Here is a 27,402-nt window from a genome sequence, read left to right as displayed (position 1 = left end):
TGTGGTGATTGTTCTTGTCATACTAATTGATTTGCTTGTACATTTTGGATGTATGGGCTCTGACTTATGAAGTTATTTATCGTGAACAGGTTCAAAGGGTATCTAATTATCTTGATGGTGAAGAGAATTACAACTTGCAAGCTGTAACAGTTTAAACAGCACTGAATGATTTAAGGCCTATGGAGTAACAATGAACAGCAAAAACAGCAAGTGATATTCAAGATATAGGAAAATGATTATATCTTATTATATCTGTTTGTAATGAAACTTTTCTGCCAAAAAACGTTCTTAATAAAGTTAGGGAAAAACATGAAAGCAGTACCTTCAATGTGGGTAGTAATCGCCATCCAAATCTGTAATTTTCTGTCAATATTTTGGTAGTTTTTCAAAGATTTCAGCCCAGAAACTTGATGGCCGTGAGTACAAAAACAGATCAACCTCATTTTGGACATCCTGTGCAGAACAGAAGATAGCACCAGCAAGATGTAGCTGCACATGTGAAAAAAAAAGGTAGAAGGCCAAAGAAGTGATGTCAGGATTATAGGTGGGTGTGGCAAAAGACCCTATTCGAATCTGTACAGAGTCCAGTCCAGTGAATGCAGATACATGTGTTCTTGCATTATCTTGATGAAGCATTACCTTCTTGGGTCAGAGCTCAGTTCCATGTTTTTCCTTGATAGCAGCATCAACATGGACTAGCATCTCGCTGTACACCTTACTATCAAGGGTTTTACCTTTTCCCAGATACTCTTTATGGATAATACCATTGATATATCACCATATACAAAGCATGATCTTTTTGTTGGGCAAATTGCACTTTGAAACGCTGCTGACGGGCTCATTAGGTGCAAACCAATCCTCTTTTTGGCCTGTATTGTTGAAGTAAATGCACTTTTCATCACAAGGAAAGTGACAATCCAGTCCAGAATTTTGAGTTTATATTTGAGCAGATTAGTGCAGGTTCAAACACGTCTGTCCTTATCTGCTTAAATCAGCTCATGCGGCACCCAGTGATTGAATTTGTACATCAAGTTTATGAGATACATAGTGCGACTAATAGACATGGCATAGCATTTAACTCCTTAGCAAGCTCTCAGTGCTACTGATCTTCTTCCACAAGTTCTCAGCAGCAAGCATCATCAACATCAGAAGAACAGAGAGAGTGCCCTGCTTTTCTTGAGTAGTCCTTGTTTTTGAACTTTCGATACCAAACCTTTACAGTGTCGTATGATACCACATTAGTACCTAAAGCTGTACACATGATTTCGTGACATTCTGTTGCTGACTTTTGGGAATAGAATTGGAAGTCAATGATGGTTCTACAGTGAAAGTTCCATCTCAGACACCTTTTACTTAAAGATAGCGATATTTTTTTTACAAATTTCACAACACAGTATTCTAAAGCTAGTCTCTTTCTTTCAAATGTTAAAAATCGTTTTAAGTATGCAAATGTAAGCTGTTTGCACAGACAATATCTGCAGTGGTGGTAAACTTTCATTAAAAACCAACATAATGTAATATTAATATTATTATGTATTCTACTGGTATATAGGTTTTTTTTTTAAATAAATAATATCATGATATTCACTGGTTAGTTTATCCATGAATACCTTTCATTTTCTATGCTCTTACTGTAGCTCCATACTTCAGAAATTATATTATTCACAGAATTTTCCCCTCTCAATTTTCATATGATAAAGTTAGTAAAAAGGGGGGATAGGTGAATAAATATAGTAATACTAAAACTGAGAATAGCAGGAAAGTGATGTGGGAGTTATTTACCCCTATGTATTTCTTCATGCTCAGAATTATTTAAAAAACTGAAGTATCACATTTTAGTGTTTATTGCTGTTTTAGTCACTTCTCTATGCAAACTTTAATATTATTTGTGTATCATTTTGCAATCAGATTCTTTCAAGTATATGTAGTATATGTGCAATTCACAAGCATGTTAAATTCATAGTTTTCAAAGTAAATTAGTAATTCCAAAGTAATTAAGTAAATAAAATAACTAAAAAAAATTAAAAACCTTTTATTTCCTAGAAATTGATTTCAGTGATATGTTTTCCTTTCACCAGACCTATTATCATCTATTATCATCATTTTTCAATTTAGTTATCTCACAGTTTCAATATGTTCTTTAAAGTAGGGAAGACACTGACATAACATCAGGTTAGTTTTAACACTTTTTTAATTTTGCCTTCTTCTTATGCATAAGTTTGTTTTATACACCTATCCCTCAATTTACACAGAAGATAAGTTCTGCACAAAACCGTGTAAATCGAAATCTTGGATATTGTTATATAAAATGAAAAACACACTAAACAGGAATAATTTAGTTATTTATAAACATAAAACAAAAGTAAGACATCTTAAAATAAATAAAGTTATTCGTTAGTCATTTCATAAAATAAATGTAGGTAATAGAAGTACATATTTAATTTATTTTACACTAGGAAAATATAAGATTATTAAAAAATTATTATAAGTTTAATCACTGTCATGACTTTCATGAACTATTGGTCTTTTCTTCTTGATTGGTATGATATCACTTTCATCGCTTGAGCGTTCTTGATAAGATTGTGCTTCAATGGTTGACGAATTAAGAAAAATCTCAGATGGACAAGACATTGCAGTGAAATCCATAATTAACAACTGCCTAGGTTTTTTTTCCTAAATCTTTGCAATCCTCCTCATATTGATTTAAGCACTTATTAAGCTCCCGTTGGAATCAGAGAGCTTGTACAACATTCATGTCATATTGTAAAAAATGATTACCTAATTTTCTTCCCAATTCAAATCCTACACTGATGACTCTTGCTGTGAATGCAACTCAGATTGCTCTTTATCAGAAGCATTATCTTCATCATGTTTATTTGTTTCATGAATCATGTTAACTAACTTGCCCACATTTAGCTCTTCATCAGCCATTATTTCTTCAATATCTGCTTGAGCTAAATCCTCAGAACCTTCTCCTCCTATAGTTTGGGCCAATTTAGTGATCTGAGAATATTCCTGCTCTAATGGCAATCTATTATTCTCATCTTTACCTGCATCTGGCCATACTGCTTTCCAGCATGCATTGAGTGTTGATTGTTTAATTTGAGTATATGACAGAACAACATGCTTAACACAATCTAAGATTGTAAATTTCTTCCAAGCATCCATAAGAGAAAAGAGATTCATCATTCTATATATGTTCTAAAATATACCCGAAAATTTGTTTGATATACAATGCTTTAAAAGTCAAAATTATTCCTTGATCTAACGGCTGTAATAAGGAAATTGTATTCTTTGGTAAAAAGACAACTTTAACATTTTCATGTTGTAAATCTTGAGGATGATCAGGTTCATTATCAAGTAACAGAAGAGCCTTAAAAGGCAATCCCTTTTTACTTAAATAATTTTTGACATTTGGGATAAACATGTTATGAAACCATTCATTAAAAACTACGGCAGTGACCCATGCTTTCTTATTAGCCATCTAATAAACAGGAAGGTATTTACGTTTATTCCTTTAAATAAGCGTGGTGTTTTGGTTTTTTAATAACAAATAGTTTCATTATATAATCACCTGAAGCATTGCAACACAAAAGAATTGTTACATGACTTTTCGATACCTTATGATGACTAGTTGATTTGCAAGCTTTAGCTACATAGGTTCTCTAAGACATTTTTTTCCAGAACGACTTCCAGATCCGTTAGATCAAGGAATAATTTTGACTTTTAAAGCATTGTCAGCATTGAAGATCTGATCAGAAATTTAGGAGTTGGCAACTATGATTTCAGCAAATTTTGCTGGATATTGTTGTGCTGCATCCAAAGCAACAGATGCACTTTCTTCTTTCAATGTTAACCAACCATGACCTGTGAAAAAGATGCCTTTTTTTTTTTTAATCTGATGAAGTCAATGGTGACTGATTCTTAAGTCCTTTATAAATCTTTAAAGCCTTATTTGTAATAGCATTAGTATGGAACCCGTTTTTGATTTTTGTCTTCTATCCATATCACTAATGCCTTTTCCATGTTTTCCATTGTATCATCTCTTGCATATGAAATTGTCCTCGATGCTACAAGTTCCAGCTGCTACACTTCTTCTAATAGAGTCTTCATTTTTTCTAATTGTCCTTATTGTGGCTTCATTCACCGAAGTAATATTCATCAACATCTGTTACTCTTTCTCTATTACATGGATGATCTAATATTTTAATTTGTGTTTCTAAAGAAATAACTCTTTTTTTATTTGAAATTTTTCCAAATCTTTTGGCATTATAAAAACTTTAAAAAAATTACGTAAATTATAAAAATGCCACAAAAAATATAAAAGTTGAAAACTCACCAGTAAACATTCAAATATGTAAATAAAAATATTGTAAGCTTTGCTGCTAAAATACTGATACTGCACTAGTTCACATGAACCAAATAGCTTTACTGTTGTGAAATACATATACGTACCCTGGGGATTCCCCTTTTACAACACGGGGAATGCCCATCCTTGTTTTTGCCACCAGTGTTACCAAAGGAATGAGATTCAAAATGACTTAAAATTTATTTATTTGCGTATATGCAGCCAAATATACGTTTTCACTAAGTTTTTGAAATCTGTTAATTTTTAAACCATGTAAATCAAGGGATAGGTGTATTCTGTTACTTTAAAAGAAAGAGCCCAATAGTACCTGTAACCTACTATGATAACACATGGTATTAATGCAGCTATTAGTATTACAACATCATATTACATACTGTTGCTAAATATTTTTTTTTCCTATGTCAGGCTGTAGCGATATCTGCCATGAGACTTGGCAGCCCTATAAAATTTAGCTTTGCTAAAGTTGTCAGAATTAAAAGTCATAGAATCAAGTGCAGTGCTAGTTCTCAAATGGAGAAAGTCCATGGCTTCATCAACAGACAAAAAGGACCGACATCATCAGCAAGTGCAAGTGCTTGCATAAAAAGTCATGTCCAGTCAAGAGTCGAAAATTTGCCATAAAAACTGCACAGGCCATGTCCATTGGAATAGGAAAAAATACAAGAGTATTCCACAATTTATCAGTTAAAAGGAGTTTACAATTTTGTTTTAAGAGTTGGCCCACTTTCCTCTTTACCTCAGAATTAAACTGATGATTGGATAGAGGGAAATGTGGCTGGAATAGCTTACAGCCATTTCTAGCCTAAAAGTCGAGTTTTTCATTTGCAGACATATACAGTGACTGGGGATGCATTGAAAACAAAGCTCCTAGCCAAAGACTTGCTTTAGATACGTTTATCTTAGTCCCTTCAACAAGAAAGTAATCACTATGTATACAAGAGACAGCTGCCATAATTGCAGCCCATGAGTCAACAAATATAACTGCCTTGCTAAAGTTAGCATAAAATGCAAGAAAATTTAAAACTGCTTTTCCCATGGCAAAAAACTTCTGCATTCGAAGTTAGAGGCATTAAGACCAACAGCATAAGATTCCACAAAATATCTTTCACAGTACAACCCAGCACCAGTATTTTCCTCACATGCAGAGCCATCAGCATAAATGTGGATCCATTCACATAGCTAGGGTAATCAGCAGGTATAACTTCTAAGAAAAAAGCTTTAAGAGCATCAGGTACTGCATCATATTTCCTTTCAGGCATACTGATGGGAGAACACTATTACTCATTTAGCATTACCTAGGAGGTATATGTAGCTTAAAGTTTGCTATGGATGTGAGTAATACTACCTATTACCTGCTGCTATAGCAACCATTACAGGATTACTATTATTATCTGCTGGTACAGTCAAAAGTCGTTAATTCGGACACCCATAATCCGGACCTCAAAGCTACAAACATTCTGCGCATGTGTAATACCTTAACGGCTGCGAATATGCTTGTGCGCGTGCGCAAAATACGTTTACGAGTGCACGTTTAATGTATAACAGACAGTATAAGTTAAGCTAAAATTATCTAATTATCTATTTCAGTTAATGTTGCAGATTGCGTTGTTCCTTAATCTTCGAATTGGATCCGGCTTATTATTTTTTGCAGACTGTTAGAGCAATTTTATAAAAGTAAGCTTGAACTTTCAATTATGTCAAATAGAATTTCTGATATATATTTATTAATATGTAAAGGATCTACAAAGTGAAAGTATGTTTCGAAGTTCATTAAACAAAAAGTGGATAAAGGCATATCCTTTGTTTATCTAAACTTTGTTTATCTTTAACGCTGCGGCGGGCGCGCTATGAATTGGAAGTTGATCTGTCAGCACTATCCTTATCTTCAGGGCAGATGTTTTTATTTTATTTGGCTTTTAATTCCTTACTAAATGTAGTATTTCATCTCGATGTACTCCGTCTTTGATATGATTTAAATCAAATTCCTCGTCATTATAATTCGCTTCCGTTAGCGAAGAAAGTAAAAGAGGTTATTGAAAACGAAAAAATTTCGATTGACAAATTAGTCGGTATTCTCGACACAGCAATTATAGGACTTGAACAGCGGAACTTTGTAACTGAACAAGAAATTATGTCTGTTTATAGAATTAAAGAGAATGTATTATCACATAAAAAACGAAGCAACTTAAACAACTTACATTGAAAGAAATGTTTCATAAAGTAAACAAATATTTTTTTTTTTTTTTTTTTTTTTTTTTTTTGTAAATTTTTGATACCCTTTAAGATCATAATTGTTCTTTATTTCATAAATTATGGTTTCATATTTTTAATTTTATAATTTCTGCATGCCATCTTACCAGATGTAAACTGATGATCTATAATCCAGAAAAATCGATAATCCAGAATCGCCGAAGTCCCGACGAGTCCGGATTAACGACTTTTGACTGTATTAGCATTTATGAGCTGATTAGCAGCTTCACGGTCTTTCGAAACTTAAGATGTATCTTTTATTATTTATTTTAGGAAAATAAAATACAAAAGTTTTCCCAGCATTCAAACAAGTGAATTAGGCTCTATAAAAAAAATTGCATTTTCCAATGCATCTTCTGCATTAAAATTGATCTTTTCAGCCCAAAAAGGCTACTAATCTCAAACCTAACTTTCTTGTAAAATCATTATTGATGTCCATATCATTTTTCAGAAAAACAGATGCCATGACATCAGTTAATCATAGAGGAAAAAAGATGCTTTGAATCAATTGTACTGGTCAGGGTTACCAGAATTTACTAGAAGTACTTTTCACAGTATCATGTAATTGAAAATTCACAGCTGTTGAAACAACCAATGAAACTTTTTATTTTTCGTTACAATGGGAGAATGGAATAAAAAAAAAAAAAAAAAAAAAAAGAATTGATGGAAGAATTGATTGAATATATATATATATATATATAAAACCACTTTTGATGGATCTTATTAAAATCTATACTTTTTCATGCTTTTCAATTCCTTCTATGACGTAAAGGAAGTATAATAATAATGAAAAGTTTCGGTTATCATATTTCAACAAAAATATCCATATAGACTGCTATCAAATGCAATTTAATGATCTTTTTGCATAACAACTGTACATAAGGACAGAATAAAGAACACTTTTCCCCCCAAATAAATTATAAAAATGATTTAAAATTGTTTTTTGTTTCATGGCATCTGTACATACGTAGGTACGTGTGTATCTCCCATAACTCAAAAACGAGTAGTCTCAGAATGTTGAAATTTTGTATATAGGACTGCTACAACATGTAGTTGCGCATCTCCTTTTTTTAATCAACAGCACCAAAAGCATATATATATGAAATGTAGAATCTCATACATTATTTGTGTTGTGCAGTCGGGGCAACACGAATGAGACAATTTTGGAATATAAAGTGATATAATTAAGACACAATAACACGCCGAATAAATACCAATTCAGAAGTCAAACAACAAAAATCAGCGTTATATTTACAAAATTTTCACAGGACTAGTTTCGATGGTTTTACCGAACCACCATCTTCAGCTGCAAAACCGCAAATGAACCAGATAGGAAATAATGATTAGATAAGATAAGAAAGCCTGGACAAGAATAAGCAAGTGGTGCCATCTGTTGGTGAAACCAGAACTAAAACATAATTTCTTTAAAGGCCGAAGGCAAATTTAGATTGGAATTAGGATCGTTAACTAGAACAGAAAGATTTTTATGAATGTGAAATGCCTCTAGAAAATCCAGTTCTCCAATGGAAGATGTTTTTTGAATAATTTTGGCAGCAGAAAAACTGAAAGTGTGGTTTTCGGACCAACAATGTTGAGCAACAGAAGACTTCTGTGTTTCCTTTTTTCTAACATATGCCTCATGTTCCTTGACGCGAAATTTTAAGGCTCTCTTAGCTTGGCCAATGTAAATTAAACCACACTGGCAAGGAATCCTATAAATACCCCAGGAATTCATATCCGGAATGGGGTCCTTGAGTATGGAACTCGGAATTTTATTCATGGGAAAATAAACAACCCGAAAGTTAAATTTCTGCGAAATATGTGCAACTTTATAGCTAATTGATGGAAAGAAGGGAATGACAACAGAATTTTTATAATCTCCTAAAACAAGAGTGTGCCTTTTAGTGTGTTGAAATGAGAATTTTTGAACTGCTTGATTAATAATGTTGGGTGGAAAGCCCCTGTCAATAGCTATTGCTTTTAAATAATTTAGTTCTTCATCAAGGGCTAGTTTGAAGGAGCAAACTTGAAGAGCATGGAAAACATACGAATAAAATGAAGCTAACTTTTGTTTAGTCGGATGACATGATTTAAAGTGTGGTGGAAGGCAAACCGATGAAGGTTTACGGTAAACCGTAGTACTGAAGTTCGATGTGTTACGTGTGACCAGAATGTCGAGAAACGGAAGAGAATTGCAAGTCTCAAGTTCAAAAGTGAACTGAATAGCAGGATCAATAGAATTCATTGTTGAAAGAACATTATTTAAATCATCTTTATTACCTTCAAACAGAGTAAAAGTATCGTCTACGTAGCGGAACCATGCCGGGAAGTTTAAAGTTTCAAACAATTTTGATTCATAATAATGCATGTAGATATCAGCCAGGATGGGACTGAGGGGGCTTCCCATGGCTAATCCCTCAGTTTTTTTGTAATATTTATTTTGGAAAACAAAATGTGTTTGTTTCAAACAGAGTTGAGTGAGAGAAATTAGCTCATCAATTTCGATGCAAGAGAAATGAAATTCGCGAAGTCTGGTTTCTAGACATCTTAATGCACCCTCCACTGGGACATTGGTGAATAATGATTTTACATCAAAAGAAACCATGAGTAAATTACTAGGAGAAATGTTTTTAACTTTTTTTACAAACTCTATTGAATTTTTTATGGTGTAAATGTTATTGTCTAATAGAGTTGAAAATCTAGAAACTAAATATTTAGCTAATGGATACGAGGCAGTACCTAAATTTGATACAATAGGGCAGAAAGGAATACCACTTTTATGAATTTTGGGAAGAGCATATAATCTGGCACAATTCGCAACAGATGGGATAAGTGAATGTTTTAAGTTGCCTGAAATTATTTGCGAAGATTTGATCGCAGTTTTTATTTTTGACAAGTCCGAAGGTGAAGGATCTTTAGGGATCGGATTATATGGTCCTTCATTTAAGAGTTTAGTGACACCATCGATGTAAGTGTTCCTATCCATGACGACTATCTGGCCACCTTTGTCGGCCAGTGTTTGTTTATTTTCCCATGAATAAAATTCCGAGTTCCATACTCAAGGACCCCATTCCGGATATGAATTCCTGGGGTATTTATAGGATTCCTTGCCAGTGTGGTTTAATTTACATTGGCCAAACTAAGAGAGCCTTAAAATTTCGCGTCAAGGAACATGAGGCATATGTCAGAAAAAAGGAAACACAGAAGTCTTCTGTTGCTCAACATTGTTGGTCCGAAAACCACACTTTCAGTTTTTCTGCTGCCGAAATTATTCAAAAAACATCTTCCATTGGAGAACTGGATTTTCTAGAGGCATTTCACATTCATAAAAATCTTTCTGTTCTAGTTAACGATCCTAATTCCAATCCAAATTTGCCTTCGGCCTTTAAAGAAATTATGTTTTAGTTCTGGTTTCACCAACAGATGGCGCCACTTGCTTATTCTTGTCCAGGCTTTCTTATCTTATCTAATCATTATTTCCTATCTGGTTCATTTGCGGTTTTGCAGCTGAAGATGGTGGTTCGGGAAAACCATCGAAACTAGTCCTGTGAAAATTTTGTAAATATAACGCTGATTTTTGTTGTTTGACTTCTGAATTGGTATAAAGTGATATGTTTATTTTAGCATCCATCTCACAAGCGTTCCTCCTGTACCCTGAGGAGAAGCCCTATTTATAGTATGTGTGTGTCATGGTGCTTATCCAATCAGCGATATTAACAAAAATCAAGAAATGACACTATCTTATCATCACAAGTGTTCTTAAGGACTTTATGTAATATGACAGATTTATTGGTATTTTCCTTTTAGACCTTTATTTTAATTGCTAATTTCTCAAGGTACCACTTTATTGGTATTTCTTTTTGGACATTCTTCACTATAAGGGGAGGTTTCTGTAGAGAAGTGTTTCTAAAATGCATTGGTTTCTAAATCAATTTTTCTGAAAAATTTAATTTTTTAAATAATTTTAAAAAAAAATTATTTAATACTAGACTTTACATTGCTTAATTCTCAAAATACTTCATTACTGGTATTTTCCTTTTAGACCTTTATTTTAATTGCTAATTTCTCAAGGTACCAATTTATTGGTATTTCTTTTTGGACATTCTTCACTATATATTTATTTTTGGTTTTAACTTTTACCCTTGCCTGCATGAATGACGAAACACAAATTGAATGACTGTAGAGTTAGGTTTGGAGGCAACTTCCAATTGATAAGTCTGTAACCCGCCTGCTCAACAGTCTTTCACTTATGCATTAAAAAAAAAAAAAAAAAAAAAAAAAAAAAAAAAAAAAAAAAAAAAAATTAGATTAAATTTAATTTGCTATATTTGTGAATTTATTTTCATGGTTTGGTTTTGCACTTGATTTACTTATGCTATCTGAATTTAAATGATATTGTAGATTAGTGCGAAAATTAAATCTTTTATATGTTTGCACATTTTTTAATTATTTTAACTTTAAAATTGCTTTTTACGTATATATATGTTTGTTAAAATTATATATATATATATATATCAGTACAAAGTCTGTAATCCTGATGTCCATTATCCGGAATGATCTAAAATCCGGACCTCAAAGCCACAAACTTTATGCATGCACGTAGAGAATGTGCATATATTACGCATGCGTGTAAAGAGTGTGCACACGAGCATTGAATGAAATGTTTAATAAAGTAAACAAACAAATATTAAGCCTTTTCTTTGTAAAATTTGATACCCTTTAGATCATAATTGCTCTTTATTTCATAAATTACGGTTTCATATTTTTAATTGTATAATTTCTGCATGCCATCTTACAGATTTAAATTGAAGGAAAAATCCCTAATCCGGAATCGAAGTCCCAACGAGTCCGAATTACGGACTTTGTACTGTATATATACACACCCACTCTATTACTTGGCTCAGGAAGCTTAGATTTTTATGCTTATATGTTGATGAATTATGCATTTTTTGCTTTAAAAATAATTTAATTATGCTGTTCTTGTCTTCTGGTTAAGGTTTCTATGCCTTTAGTTAATCTGCATGCAATAATTGTAGAACTATCAAGAATTGAAAAGTTTTTGAAGTGCAGCTAAGCCCTTTTTCTTTCTTTCTTTCTTTCTTTTTTTTTTTTTTTTTTTTTACCATAGTAGCCATATTTATTTACATTTGAAACTTAGCAGATTAGTGAATTAAGTTTTTCTGCACCTTCAGTGTCTTTTTGCCAAGAGGGACAAAAGGAAACTTTTAGTTTTATGCACCAAAAAACCTAAAAACCTGTTTTCTTGCCTGCTGGCTGAATTGATTGTTTTTGCATAGAAACTGTAATTTTAACTGTAAAAATTTTTAAAAAATTGTTTTAACAGTATTTGGTGTTTTATGTTTCTCTAGATCTTTCAATTTTCAATGAAAATATTTTGAGTTTTTATGTATTTTTGCCTTGCCGTAAAGTGAAAACTTAATTAATTGAATGAGAAACATATCTCTAATGAAATTCGAGAAAATAAGTTTAAATAAAATTAGCATAATTTAATATTCTGTACAAGGAAGTCGTGGCTTACACATCAGATTTTTTAAAGTACAATACATAATTTTTACTATTACATATTTGAATATCATAATTAAAATGTAAATATTATTTAAGCTGTAATTAAAATAACATTTAAATTTACAGATCTAATTTCTTGAACTATGAAATTTAAATATTTGTTTATAACTAGAAATCATAGCTTATGATAATACTTACTATACTTCATATAAGGAAATATAAAACAAATGTAATATATTTCTGACACATGAAATAATTTGACGTTTTGCACATAATTAAAATGCACTGAAGATAAATTCACACTCAGAAACAAAACTCTGTAACAGAAATGCTTTTTGTGATAATTTATTTCAGAGAATTTTGTATCAGCTATAAAACATGATGTTCTTTAAAAATTTTCCTTCCTTTTTTCTTTAAATTTACAATATGTCAAAGAATGGTCAGAAACAAATATCACAATAAATAACAATTTTAAATGGTGTTTTTTGACTTCATCGCAAGTAAACTGGGCAGATATTGAAAACTGTTCTTGAGTATTTATCCAAAAAAAAATGCCTGACATTAAAATCGATGACAATCATCTGTTTGAAGAAATTAGAAGATTGAATGTATATTTAAACACTGATAAATTACAACAGTGGGAAGATCAACATATTAAAATTGATAAAAAATGGGTAGAAATTTTTAACCATTTTAAAAATGAACACATTCCATATGAAAATTTAGTTATTCTTGTTGAATTTACGTTGTGTTGCCCTGGAACTAATCCAGCAGTTGAAAGAGTTTTTCCAATTGGTAATGATTTTTGGACAAGTGAGAAATCAAGATTGAATGTTGATACTTTAGCTGCAGCACTTACTGTAAAATTCAATACTAAGAAAATTTCTTGCTCCGATATTTCCAGTATTTTGTTAGAAAATAATGTATTGACAAAAAATATTCATTCAATGGAAAAATATTCCTTTAATTAAATAATTAAAAGGGATGTAAACATAACTGTTGCATTTTTGTTTAAATTAATAAAATGTTTCATTTATTTGCAATTTACTTTTTTCTTAAACTTTTTGTCCTCCTTTTCATTGTAAAAAACTTGGTCACCTTAATAAAACACATTCTTAAATTATTTTTCAAAATCACTTTGAATAATTATATATTAATTTTACAAGAAAAATTATATACTTAACACTAGAAGATGTCCATTTACAAACATGGTTTCCACCACCTTTCTGTCAGAAGCTTCTAGCCCAGCATGGTGAAAACCAACTCCACTCAAAATGCATTCTGAAAAAAATTCAAAAGAAAAATTATTACTTGGAATTTAACTGAATGAACTGAACAAACTTTTAAGGCTTGACTTTGCCCTAATGCTAATACTTCTACTAAGAACTAAATCTATTCAGGAAAAATAAAGTTGAAAAATCTACAATATCTTGAATTTTATCCCAGTTATCTCAAACTGCTATCAGCAATCTGAGATAACACTTTAATTTCAATATCAATCAATATAAAATGTTTTCTTTTATACTTATTCTTTCTTTTTATATTATATGCTTGACGTTCAGAGTGAAAATATTCAGAGATCATGTAGAACTAAATGACATTTTATTTCCCAGTAAATTTTACATAATTTCATATCTAATAAAATGGGTTAGGTGTTATTAAATTCTTGGTATTTTATTTGCAAGAGGGAAAATATTTAAGAGGAAGCTTATAATTTAATTACTGAAGGAAACATCATTAGAGACATTAGTTTGCTTTAGCATTAATATTTAAACTACTGAAAATTTTATGTATCTAAAATATTCCTGTTATGGCTTATCCCACTTGTCTGATAGTAATGTCATAACATAATTTTGTCATGGTGAGAAGTGCAAGATTGTGTCTTAGCTACATTAAACAAGTAAAATATGACAAAACAAGGAATGAGAAAGTGGAAACAGGCATGATAGTAAGTGATCTTAATATTATTAAAAATTGCATCATGATCATTAATAAATACAAAACATTTCTTAGAATCTAAAATTTACAAAAGAAAGCAGATCTCAAAAGAAAATTTTAACTTAATATAGTAAATAAATGTAATATAGAAAAAAAAATATATAACATAGTGAAACTTTGGCTCACAAACTTAATTTGTTCCTGAAGATAGTTGACAGAAAATGTTCATAAACAAAAACAATTTTTTCCTTAGGAAATAATGCAAAATGGATTAATTTGTTCATGTACTCCAAATGACTGCTTAAAAAATACTTTGTACATTAACTTTGCAATGCAAAACCAAAGGAATAAATTAAATCAAATATTAACACAAGAATAAACAGGAGGGAGGAAGAAACTTATTGTACTAACCTATTAGAAATAGTCTGAAGTGTAAACCACATGACTTTCTTTTATTTCTTTATTAAATTATACACACTTTTTTATGCATTTCATTTAAACTTATTTCCTCAATAGAAAAATATTTCTCATTCAATTAATTCTGGTCTCAGTTCATGGCAAGGAAAAAATACACAAAACCTCAAAATACCTTCATTAAAAATTGAAAAATATAGGAAAAAATAAAACACCAAATAGAGTTAAAACAATTAAAAAGGAACTATTTTTACAATAATTTACCTCTGCATCATCGTGAATATATAAAACACCAAATATAGGAAAAAATAAAACACCAAATAGAGTTAAAACAATTAAAAAGGAACTATTTTTACAATAATTTACCTCTGCATCATTGTGTGTATCCTCCAAAATAAACTTCATACTGCTTGATAGACCAGTATTAGATGCTATTTCTGAAGGTTGGGAAGCAGAGCCAAATTTGCTGTTCATTGAACACTACACTGGCACTTGTTATCGTATCATTCCTCGATGGCATGAAAATATGATATCCATCGTCATCACAATAACCAACCAAATAGCCCTTTATAGCTTTGTCATCTAATTTACCTCTGTTGACATTTGGTACATGTACACATGCAGCTGATTCAAAAACTCAAATTCTGTTAATTGCCGGTTTGCGTCCAAACCATTCCTCAAACAGAGATTTTTCTGTGGTCTTACTTGGTCTAGTTTGATTGAGAACATAGACAGCTGTAGATGTTGCTTCTGCCCATAGGAACTGTGGTAGGCCTGAATCCTTGATCATACTCCAAACTGCTTTCATTATCATACGATTTTTCTCTTTCAACCAATCCATTTTATTCTGGTGTATATGGCATAGTGATTCGCAGCTTGATGTCTGCATCATCAGTCAGTTTCACCAATTTATCAATGTCAAAAAACTCATGACCATCATCTGTGACCAGTTCTCTTACATTTATACCATCTTGGTAGGAACAAGAAACTGCTTGATTTTATCCACAGCTTCGTCTTTATGTCTCAGAAATTCTACATGCCGAAACTTAGAGTAATCGTCCTTAATCACTAACATGTACTTTTTTCCACCTCTTGATAAGACTGGCCATTTGAGTAAGTCCGCATGTATTATTTCCCCAGACTTTTTTGTTTTGAATCATTTTTTGTTTTGAATCATATCACCAAAGTGATACTGGCAATGTCGTTGTCTTCATTGGCATTTCAGGAAAAGGAGCTGTCATTTCATTCTCTACCAAGTAGGCTGCAGCAGCAACACCCCTTGTGGCTTGACTGGTTTTTCACGTAGTTCCAAGAGTCCACTTGATGAACATGGGGCCTCTAAAAGTATATTATCTGGGGTTTCCCTGGGAAAGAAACGAGAAATCATATTGTCTGAATCACCGAAGTTCAAGGTTCCTCACTTCATTGCTTTAGAAACTGATAAAAAATGTTTGCCAATTTCTGGTGCATACAGTTCATTAGTTAGCTCAATAGATTTTTGCATGTTTCCAACCATCATACACATGCCAATGTCTTCATAGCCATATACTGATATTGCACGTTTGTTACCAACTGTGATTTCTGCTTGTTTGTTAAAGTGACGGTACATCTTGAAATAATCGGCTGGATTTGTAATTTGTGCTATAGCCCCATCGCCTTTAAGCCACACAATTCAGCCACAATCATCTTCTTGACAAGCAAATGCCCTGCAATGAGTATTTACAAAGAAGATTTCTGTTTTGCCATTCGTTGTGGTTCGCATGTCAGGGAAAACTGAGCAAAATCCACCAATGTGCCTGGGTTTATTACAACAAAAACAGATGTCATTGAAACTTTTCACACCATCACTGGTCTTACTAAGCCTGTTTATCGTTTTGGCAATTTTTGTTGTCAAGGGTTGGGGTTGGCTGATCATCTGAGATTTTTTACACTTCTTCCATTTCTTTCTACTATGTTTCGCGCCATAAAGCATTTACCACGAATGTTATTGTATTTTTGTTTCTAAGCTCTTGATTTCGTTTTGCAGCCGCATGTTGATCTGTTCGATTAGTTTTTCAGGTGACTTTTCCATCTTTGGCATTGAGTCACACTGTGATTTGTACTCGAGATATTCGTCATCAGGAAAAATAGATAAGGTTCGTAGTGTTAGCAAGTTCTGCGGCAACTTTCCTTTGCTGTTCAACTCTTGCTCACATTGAAGATCCACCCATGATGTACGCAAACGTGCGAGTGATTGCATTACACTTTCGTCTTTCTCAATCCGAAAAGTGAAAAACTGCTGCAGAAGAGTGCCCAATTTCACGCTTGACGCTTGACAAAATTTGCAGAATTACAATGCATATGGATCAAATTTAACATATTCGGTGATACATTTGTGAGAATGATCACAGCAGCTTTCGCATTCAATTTTGCATACGCTTTTGCAGCTTCGTTGTGCTTGCGTATCGACTTTTCATTTGCGCCTTCTGCCGGTGCTTTTGGCTCGACAAGGGAATTATCGAAGATGCCCACACAAACAAACAGTTTATTTCAAATTTCCAATCAGTCCAGATGGATAAACCTTCCAATCTGGTACACTGAACAAAATTTTTAGCTTCCATATTGTGTCGTCATTAACCAGGAAGAAGGCAGGGGAAAAAAAAAAAAAAGAGGTATTGGTACACTGTAGAGGTGGAAGTGTTGAAATCATTACTTTATTTTACGCAGATGAACATCGCTAAAGCCCATAACCTGTTATAAAATTAATGAAACAGAGTGATTTCTAATGAGTGAAACTAAATGAATTTCGGACCTTCATAGGCAAAAAAGCAAAGAAACTTTATGCATGTCTTATTGTTTATATAAAAACTTTAGAATGACTGAAATAACAGTGATGCCAGATGCATAAAACATAATAATACAACAAAACAATAATTCCACTAAAATTGCACATAACAATGCTCGATTCTCAACAGTATTATAGGGTGTAGACAACCTCAGATTTCTTTAATATACTATTAATGAATTTTAATGCAGTTAAGAATGCTTTATCCCTATATATTAAACTCTTGTATTAATAGTAAATCTGCCTTTTATGCTACAGTTTACGAACAATTTAGTCTTTTTAGTAAAGAAACGCAAAGAGGCACCAAAGAAAATAGCAAAAAAGTTAAAACTTCTCATAATACTATTATTATACAGTCAAAATTTCAAGATTTATTTGAAGAAGAAGATTTCAAGAAAAATATTCTTAACTACTCTCATTCCCTACTTCACAGACACCTTATTATCATTCAAAATTTTGTCAAAGATAAATAATCTCATTAAAGATTTAGTACTTGATTTCATAAAATTCAAATTCAACTGTGCTTCTTAGAAAATAAAAAAAAATTCTGTACCATTAACTTTCTACACAAAATTTATGATGATCTTCAACTTCATGAGATTTTTAAACAAGCACAAAAAATTTCATGCAATAAATTAAAAAATTTCAGTTTGCTTCAAGTACAACAATAAAATAAGTAGTTTTATTTCTAACCATAATGAAGATTTTGCAGCACCATGATTAGGTGAAAAAAAATTTCTTCCATTTGTTGACGAAGAGCACAAGCATATTATAACAGGAAATCTGGACATTATTCAAGATCAAACGATTAGAGTGCTTATGAAAAAAGGAATGAAGTTTATACCTATTAAATTCATTAATAAATTACATTGCATAGAAAATATTTTTACAGATATTCATAATTTCACCTTGAAAGTAAGTTCAACTTAGTTTGCCTTCACATCTATACTGGTGAAATAAGTTAAGAGAATTTTCATATTTGATCTACGATCTCCAGAACTACTGGACAGATTTTTATAAAATTTGGTGTAAACATAGGTTGATATAATATAAACCAAATAAACATTCAACTTGTTTCTGAGACTCCTTTGCCGATACTTTATTTTTCTTCTTTTTTTCCCTTTCTAGTAATTTCCTTCTCCTGACGAGGAGGGATCTTTAGCTTCCCTCGAAATTGATTGAGTGTTTTAATATTGTACGCCAAATACAAGGTTGCTATTGCGATTTTCAAACATTCAACAGTTATAATATAGACACACATGTTCGTGAATAACACTCATGGGAGTCTGAAGGTCTGAAACAGTGGTTACAGAAGACACAAATGAAATGGGTTAATAGGGGGTATGATCCCATCTTACAGCCATACAGGCCTGGCAACGTGATGTCATACTGAAAATAAGGCAATTTATCGGTGCCTGTGGCAATCAGTTCCACTCATTCAGCAACTCTATTTTCAGTTCCTGGATGGTTCTCGGAGGGGGGTTGCGAGTTGCAGTTGCCGTCCCCAGAGCGTCCCAGACATCTGAGAAACTTCAAGAAGAATTTTGATAATATTTTTACCTATCTACTTAAGACTGTTTGTAAAGTAGTTTTTGAACAAGTTAAAGAAGATAAAAACTTCTGCTGGATTATTTACAACAACTTGAAAATCATCAAAGCAGTTAAAAATCTTAAAATTTACAATATTAATTGCTATAACTTTTCATTTAAACCTCTACAAGGCCCTGCCACTCCAAGAAATCTATGAAAATCTTACAGAAATGACAGAATTTTTTCCTGAAATACTTAATATACTGGATTTACAAAAATGGAAAGAATTTCTACATTTTTCGCTGTACAATAACTATATTAAACATTCAAATTTTCTTTACCTGCAAACACATGGAATTCCAGTGGAAAGTTCATATTCCAATCATATTTGTAACCTATTTCTATTTTCTAAAGAATTTTAATTCCTTCTGATAAAGATTTCCGTAAATCTGAACACACTTATACATACACATGGACCTCATAAGAAATATAACAACCCAAATGGGTTTTCTCCCTTGTCTGAAGCGTTCCCGGCTGTTACCTTGACCACATGTGGAGGGGTAGGGATGACTTGCAGAAATTTAACAGTGGTTGCCTATTGCAGCATGTATAATTGTCAAGAAAAAGCTGATTGTAGTGGCTCATTTCACAAATTAGAGTTTCTACATATTTTTATTTTTGAAACTGAGATTGATTTTAAAAAATTTAGCATATTTACCAAGCATAATTAATGTTCCAAATAATTATAAAGTTGTTGCATGCTTTTAGAGCTGGATATTTTTTTAGCTTTTCCTATGCTGTAAGGAAATTTGTAACTACTTCTTTTAGAAAATAATATTTTAAATATGAACTAATAGAAAATTTCAAACAAGCAATTTTCTCTTGCAATTTTTATGCTTTTTATTGGTGTAAATAAGTAAAAAATACTAAAATACTTAAAAACGAATTTTTGAAAGTTTTGTTTAAAATTCTAAACTATGCTGCTTTTTTAAAATAGATGAGTATTGTAGCACAATTTCTATAAAGGAATTTTATTTCAATTATATTTCATAATACATCATAGTGATAAACACTTTTGACTCCTTAATAATTTTTATACATTTAATTCTAATATTAAAATTGTATTTAACCATAATTAATTTTGCTTGTATTTTTATAGTGATTATTTTTTAAATTTATTTTTAGTTCTGCGTAAGATTTTTTTAAAATTTACTGTTAATTTAATTTATTAGCCCAAAGGAGCAGTAGCCTAGAAAGGCTCTTAGTTTCAAAGCAGCATTTTCCGCTTTTTCACTATAAATGTCCGAGTCTCCTTGAAAATTGTTGTTACCAAGTATTATTGCACTGTATTATATTTAAATAAATTAAATAATGAAGAATCTGCATGAATACATGTATGTTTCTCGCACTGTGACAAAAACGACGATTGTATCTACAGCCATCAAATTTTGAATAACGTAATCCTCCACCCGAACATGGGCATCTGGATGGCCGAATTTCGAATTTGTTTTAATCTATTTCATATTTTGTAAACCTTTAATGAATTTTTGATTAGCAAACTCAACAAGTTCAAAGCGAGCAATGGTAACGCTGTACAGAAAATAAAATTTTTATCTCCATCACGGAAATTCTAAAGATATGCTGTTTTCAAATATTTTGTGATATTGCTGTTGAATTGAATGAATTGAATTTTATGTAGTTTACTGGTGAAGAACATGATATTGAATAAATATAGGTAACACACAAAACATTAGAAAAGGTCCCTTTTAGGTGTAATATAAAATCTGAGTGCTTCTAGATTTTACATTATCTTTTTTTTTCCCTTCATTATACTCAGAAAATTTTATGCTCTGAATTTTATGAATTATTAAAATAAATAATCCACTTTAATGTTAATAATTTAATGATCATATAATCAAATAAATGATCATTTTGTAATGTTATTATAGTTTGGAAAATCACTGCCTGAAAATGTTCATTAACCTTTTGAGGCCGGGGCTTTGGTAGCAGTAAAAGCTACCAAAGGACGGGGAATCTTGAACCGAATGCTTTCCCCCCTTTAAGAAATCACCTCCTATTTGCAACAAAGATTCTTGTGTGTAGTTTAATGGATTCTCAGAAGGGTGCATCAATGTCGCAAAAGGAAGACCTTTGAAAGAGATAAGTGGTTAAAACACCAGGGACATCAAATTTGACATTTCACCCCACTTTTCAGCCTGGAAAATGGGGGAAAAAGACATGGCCACTAAAGTGGGCAACCCCGTCTTTTCAAAGAGAGGACTCTATGGCCATTATAATGGCCATCCCGTCTTCAAAAAGTTAAATTAAAATATATATATATATATATATATATATATATATATATATATCAGATCTTGTTTAATTTTACCTTATTTATTTCAAAGCATCTCGTACTATCAATCTTATTTAATTTTACTTTATTTGTACGCAGAATTAAGTTCATAAATTTTGTGCTTAGAGTTTTTACCATTTTACCAAAGTAAAGATGTTCGTACAAGAATTACGCGTGAAAAAAATGCTCGAAATGCAGTAAAAAGTGCTTTAATGAGATATATTAAATCCTATTTGAAAAAAACTACGACTTTCATAATCTCATCACTATACAACATATCATATTTAATAATTAAAAACAGTTATGTGGCACAAACGCCATAGGTTTCAGTGTTAAAGTAAACCAGATCGTCTCTACTCTTTCTTGCGGACATGTTGGTGATGCGTGCCCCATCATTGGGTTAGTCTATCTCTTATAAGGTCCATGTACATACACTGATGACATTATTACTTTCAACAATTTTAATCTCATCAAAAACAGCAATATCTACCCAAATTGTCTAAAACTCAATAAGACCAATAAAAACCAAACAGAAATAGTTTATCTTGATCTAAGTATTCATAAACTAAACGAAATTAAACTTTTTGATAAACGAAAAGATTTTAATTTTTCTACTAGTAAGGTTATTAACTGGAATTCTAACATATAAAAAAATTTATTGCAAATACTAATTTTAACCAAATTAGTAAAATTTAAAAAGTTTACACTGAAATAGAAACACAAAAAGAAGAAATTCTAACTCTCATCAAATTTTTAAAAGATAATGAAATTCCTTTAAAATTCATTAATAGTATATTAAAAAGAAATCTGGAGTAGTCTACACCCTATAACACTTTTTTAAAAGAATGAATTTTTTTATCTGAAAGCTCCAAAAGAGAAGGATAAAGATGGATGCTTTAAAGGGAATATATACAATTTTTTTTATATACAGTGGTGGCCAAAATTGTGGACACTTTTGGAAATTTTTATATTTTTTAACTTTGTATGCTTATAGAAAACGTTACGCTTCACAAAATGCAAACTTGTATATATCATTTTAAAGAGAATTTATTACTGAATTTAATAAAAAACACAAAATTCAATTATTTGCAATACAAAAAAAGTTAAACAATAATAGTTATCGATATACATTAGATAGTGATGATTGCAGTGAGTTATCAGTACTTAGTGGGGTACCCTTTATTTTTGATTACAGCTTCACATCGAAGTTTCATTGAGCTGACAAGAGTTTTAAGCTCTTCATTCGTTATTACAGAATGCCAGGAAACAATTATAGCTTCAATTAGTTCCCTTTTATTTGATGCGTGCCTCATTCGGACAAGAGTTTTCAAACGGTGCCACAAAATTTCGATAGGATTGAGGTCAGGACTGTTTCCTGGCCATGACAACAATTTAATGCTCTTTGTACGAAACCACTCTTTCGATATTTTGGCAGTGTGGCAAGGAGCAGAATCCTGCTGAAAAATAAACGAAGCATTGTTGGGAAAGAGATCTCTGATGGAAGGTAGAAGTTTTGGTTCTAGAATAGTGTCAATGTATTTTCTGGCATTCAGTGTCCCATCGATGACATGAAGGCGACCAATACCATCTGCTGACATGCATGACCAAATCATAACACTAACTGGATTTTTAACAGTTGCTTGAATGCAGTCAGGATGTAGCTCTTCTCCTATTCTATGTCTTACATATTTTCGCCCATTACTACCGAACAACGATATCTTAGTTTCATCACTCCATATAACTTATGACCACTGATCATCTGTCCAGTTAATGTGTTCCTTTGCCAACTGCAGTCTTTTTTTTTTTTTTTTTCATTGCTGAAAATTAAGAGAAGGCGTTTTTCGTGGAATTCTACCTCTCAGTCCAACATCTGTTAATCTTCGCGTGATTATTCTTGAACTGACAGAAATACCAGCATCATTCAGATCACTTCTGATGGTCGCTGATGACATTTTTCTATCTTGGAGACATAGCCTATTCTTCTGTCATCAATAGATGTGGTGCACCTTTTTCGGCCTTTTCCTTCTTTGTTTTTTTATTGAATTTGTTTTCTGATATCGTAAATAAAACTTTCGGACTCCAGATGTAGTTACTGAATCACCCACCTGTCTTGCAATTCCAGCATAGGAAATACCACTTTCTCATAACACAATAATATTGCATCTCTTTCTAGGTGTCCAATCTACTCCAATCTATCTATGTTTTATGAATTCACACATACCTTAATTCATTGGATAATCTGTTTAAAGATAAACATTTTGATTAAAAATTTTTCAGTGAAGTATTTTGTTTTTTCACTTTCGTTTGCAATTCTTTTTATAAAATAGAATTCTCTTTATTTAAGATTATTCTAATTAGAATTTACTTTGCTTTTTCCTTGCTTTGGAGAAGGACTAGAATTTTTGGGTGAACTATTATAATTAAAATAGATTGAAATGGTTCATTGGCTAATTCTGAATACAGAAAAGCAAGGATTTTTGAAAAGAGAGATTTCAATTAATTTCAATATTCCTCCGCCCTAATGAAGTGGCATTGAGGTTGATTGAATTTCTCTTGTTTTTTATTCATTTTCTTTAAATTTCATTAATTTTTTAAAAGGTGTTTTGCTTGTTTGAAATGTTTTGGTTTTAACATTTTCAAATTCTTTGTTGCATTTATATGACTATTTGAAATTTATTGATTATGAATTTCAATTTCTGGTCTTTGTGAAATATCAGTTCTAAATTTTTTAAGATAATAATAAATAATATATATAATATATATTTATATACTTTTGGTGCGGTCAATTGGAACCCAAAAAAAGGTGCACAACACATATTATAGCAGTCCTGTATGCAAAATTTCAACGTTCCGAGGCTACTCGTTTTTTGAGTTATGCGAGAATTAATACATATATACATACAGTCGCCACGAGCAAATCTCTTCTGAATTCATATTAAATTAGTTTTGTAATTCATTTTGGGAAAAACAGTCCTTTATTCTGTCCTTACGTACAGATGTCATGTGAAAACATCATTAAATTGTATTCGATAATGGTCAAAATGGATATTTTCGTTCAAATATGATACCTGGAATTTTTCATGATTACAATACTTCCTTTACTTCGTACAAGGAAGTAAAAAGAAAAACTGGAAACATTTTATGATTATCTGTACAAAGGGGAAAAGGGGAATTTGCAGCATATGCAAGAAATGATACAGAAGCAAAAGGTGTAAGATGTTACTGTTTGAAAGAAAATTCCTCTTCCATAGACATATAAGGTAGCTACTATTTCGAGCAGTTTTTTTTTTAAAATATTTTTCTTAATATTATTAATATCAATCATATCAAGAAGCAAGTCGAAAATTAAGAAACGCATATTTTCACATTTTTTATTGAAACTTAACAACACATGCAAAACATCACACTAACATCAAAAGCACACACGCAGTGAAGAAACTTAGTGTTGCCAACATGCTAAAGATAAATGTACTAAACTAACATCCTTACTTACATTTATATTTACTAATTATAAATAAACATAGATATAAGCAACCTTTTCATCTTTACCAATTACAATCAAGCATAGATATAATCAATAACATTCAACACTTAACACAAATTATTTCAAATAAAAAGTTTCTTTCATTAACTTAAATGTTAAAATCAAAGTTAAATGCAATTCAGTTTACATAAAGACATTACCAAAATCCATTTCATTTCAAGCAAAAATCACTTAATCACTTAATAATTTCAAGTAAACATCACTTAAATAAACAGTATACAAAATTTATTTCAATTTCAAACCTTCTCTGAATTTCATAAATTTAATCTTTCCTTAGCAAAGATATCTGCAATATTTGATTCTGAATCAATCTTTACAATTTCAATTAATTCATTTTGAACACTTTCATGTACATAATGATATTGATATGTGTTTTGAATTTTTAGTGAAGTTCCCATAATTAACAATGGCCAAAGCTCCTGAATTATCTTCATAAATTTTAATGGGGTGAGTTATATCAGCAAAAACATCATTCACAACATTTTTTAAGAAATTAATTTCTGTCACAGCCTCAGATAGAGCAATATATTCAGCAACAGTGGAAGATTTTGTCACACAATTTTGCTTTTTGTATTTCCAATAAATTGGATTACCAAATAATTCAATAACAAACCCAGTAGTTGACTTTCTGTAAACAATATCCCCTGCCCAATCAGCATCAACATAACAATTCATAATATCAGTTTTAAGATTTTTACTATAGGTTAATTTTAGATGTTTTGTTAAGTACAAATACTTTAAAACTCTCAAAGCATATTTGAAATGTGTCTCATCATAACAATTTTGAAATCTACTTCGAAAATTTACGCTGAAAGATATGTCTGGTCTAGTACCATGATTAATATACAAGAGTGCTCTTATTAGATTTCTATATTTAACATTTTGATTTAAATTAGATTGACTTAGTTTAAGATTAATCTCCATCGGTGTATCATAAAGCTTTGAATTTTCAATACCATACAGTTTAGCTAAAGATTCAATATAATTTTCTGACTCAATGTTAAGATATTGCTTTTCTCATTATCATATTCAATATCAATTCCAATGTAGCTTTTTTACTTTTATTTAAATCCTTCATTTTAAATTTATTATGTAGTTGTTCCTTAATATCATTAATTACCTGAGTATCTTTGCAACATATCAACAAATAAAAGAATATATACAAATACATCATTTTCAGATTTTATATAAAGACAATAATCATATTTACTTCTATGAAATCCTAGACTCTCAATATACTCATAAAAAATTAATCCAAGCATGAGGGCTTTCGTTCAACCCATATAGTGCTTTCTTTAATTTATACACTGTATTTGAATTATCATTATAGCCTTGCAGTTGTTTAACATAAACCTCAGATACAGCATAACCGTTTAAAAAAGGCAGTCTCAATATCCATTTGACGGACATTTAAATTATACTGACAAGAATATGAAAGCAACAATTTTAATGTTTGCATTTTAATGACAGGGAAGTATGTATCCTCAATACTATCTTTTTGCTGGAAACCTTGAACCACTAATCTAGGTTTAAAAACATTACCTGGTTTTCTTTTGAATACCCACTTCACATCTAGAATTGCTTTATCTATTGGTTCAGTCACTAGTATTCAAGTGTCGTTTTTAGCAAGACTGTTCCTTTCACTGTCCATTGCCTCTTTCCAATGTCCAGCCTCGTTGCATGTTGTCACCTCCTCAAAGTTACCTGGAACTGTAGCATCACAAAAATTTGCACTAACACAGCAGTACCTGAATTCTTCATGAAATCGAACTGGTGGTTTTTGCCTTCTTGGTCTCATTCCACTTTTTTTTCATCTTCATTTATCCCAGTGTCCTTGGAGTTATCATTACTCGATTCATACGACACTTCTTTAGGTTCATTCTTCTTATTTGTATCATCATTCTCATCTTCATCAACCACAATCTACAAACATTATGCCTTCATCAATGATGTCAACATGCCTGGCAACTATTATTCTGTTATTCATCAAAACTCTATTTCCAACTTCTGTATATCCAAGTAAAATTCCAAATTCAGCCTTTTTATCTCACTTAAGACTTTTTCTTTTCTTCTGGTATTCTTACATACACTCTACTCCATATAATTTCAATTCATTCGCAGATGGTTTCCTATTAAAAAATATTTCATATGGTGTCTTCTTTACAACAGTATTTGTTAATGTCCTGTTTTTCAAATAAGCAGCAGCTTTAATCACTTCAGGCCAGTAACATCTGCCAACTCTTGCTTCAGCTAAAAGACATCTTTGCTATATACATTATAGTTCTGTTGTAACACTCAGCAGTACCATTTAATTCATGTACATATGGTGGGCATGAGTTTATCTTGATAGCTTTTTCTTTTGCAAATTCGTATATGTATACTGCTATTCATATATTCACATTTTAGTTCTTTGATCATTTTCCCTGTTAAATTTTGAATTTCATCTAGACATTCAATTAAGCAATCAGAGACTTGATCCTTAGATTTGATACAATAAATTTTTGCCAACTTGCTTTAATCATCAATAAAACTCACAAAGTATTTCTCACCATTACATCCACTTGTTCTGTGAGATCATTTTACCTCTGTAAATATAATCTCCAGAATATCTTCTCCTTTTCTTCTATTATTCTTGAATGGTAAATTGTGCATTT

The 27,402-nt window shown here is 31.3% G+C and overlaps 1 protein-coding gene across 10 annotated transcripts in view; it reads right to left on the bottom strand.

The window, feature by feature from the left end:
• Positions 1-27,402, bottom strand: part of LOC118199039 (putative ATP-dependent DNA helicase HFM1) — a 511,790-nt gene that overhangs the window by 305,346 nt on the left and 179,042 nt on the right. For all 10 annotated transcript variants that reach the window (XM_085816885.1, XM_085816888.1, XM_085816889.1 and 7 more), the window contains one exon: positions 13,325-13,426. In XM_085816885.1, the coding sequence (XP_085673011.1) occupies positions 13,325-13,426 (102 nt within the window). The remainder of the gene's footprint in view (positions 1-13,324; positions 13,427-27,402) is intronic.

The sequence above is a fragment of the Stegodyphus dumicola genome, chromosome 5 (assembly GCF_044657685.1).
Source record: "Stegodyphus dumicola isolate Sdum_Otavi_A_Nest chromosome 5, ASM4465768v1".
NCBI lineage: Eukaryota > Metazoa > Arthropoda > Arachnida > Araneae > Eresidae > Stegodyphus > Stegodyphus dumicola.
This window is presented reverse-complemented; position numbering and strand designations above follow the sequence as displayed.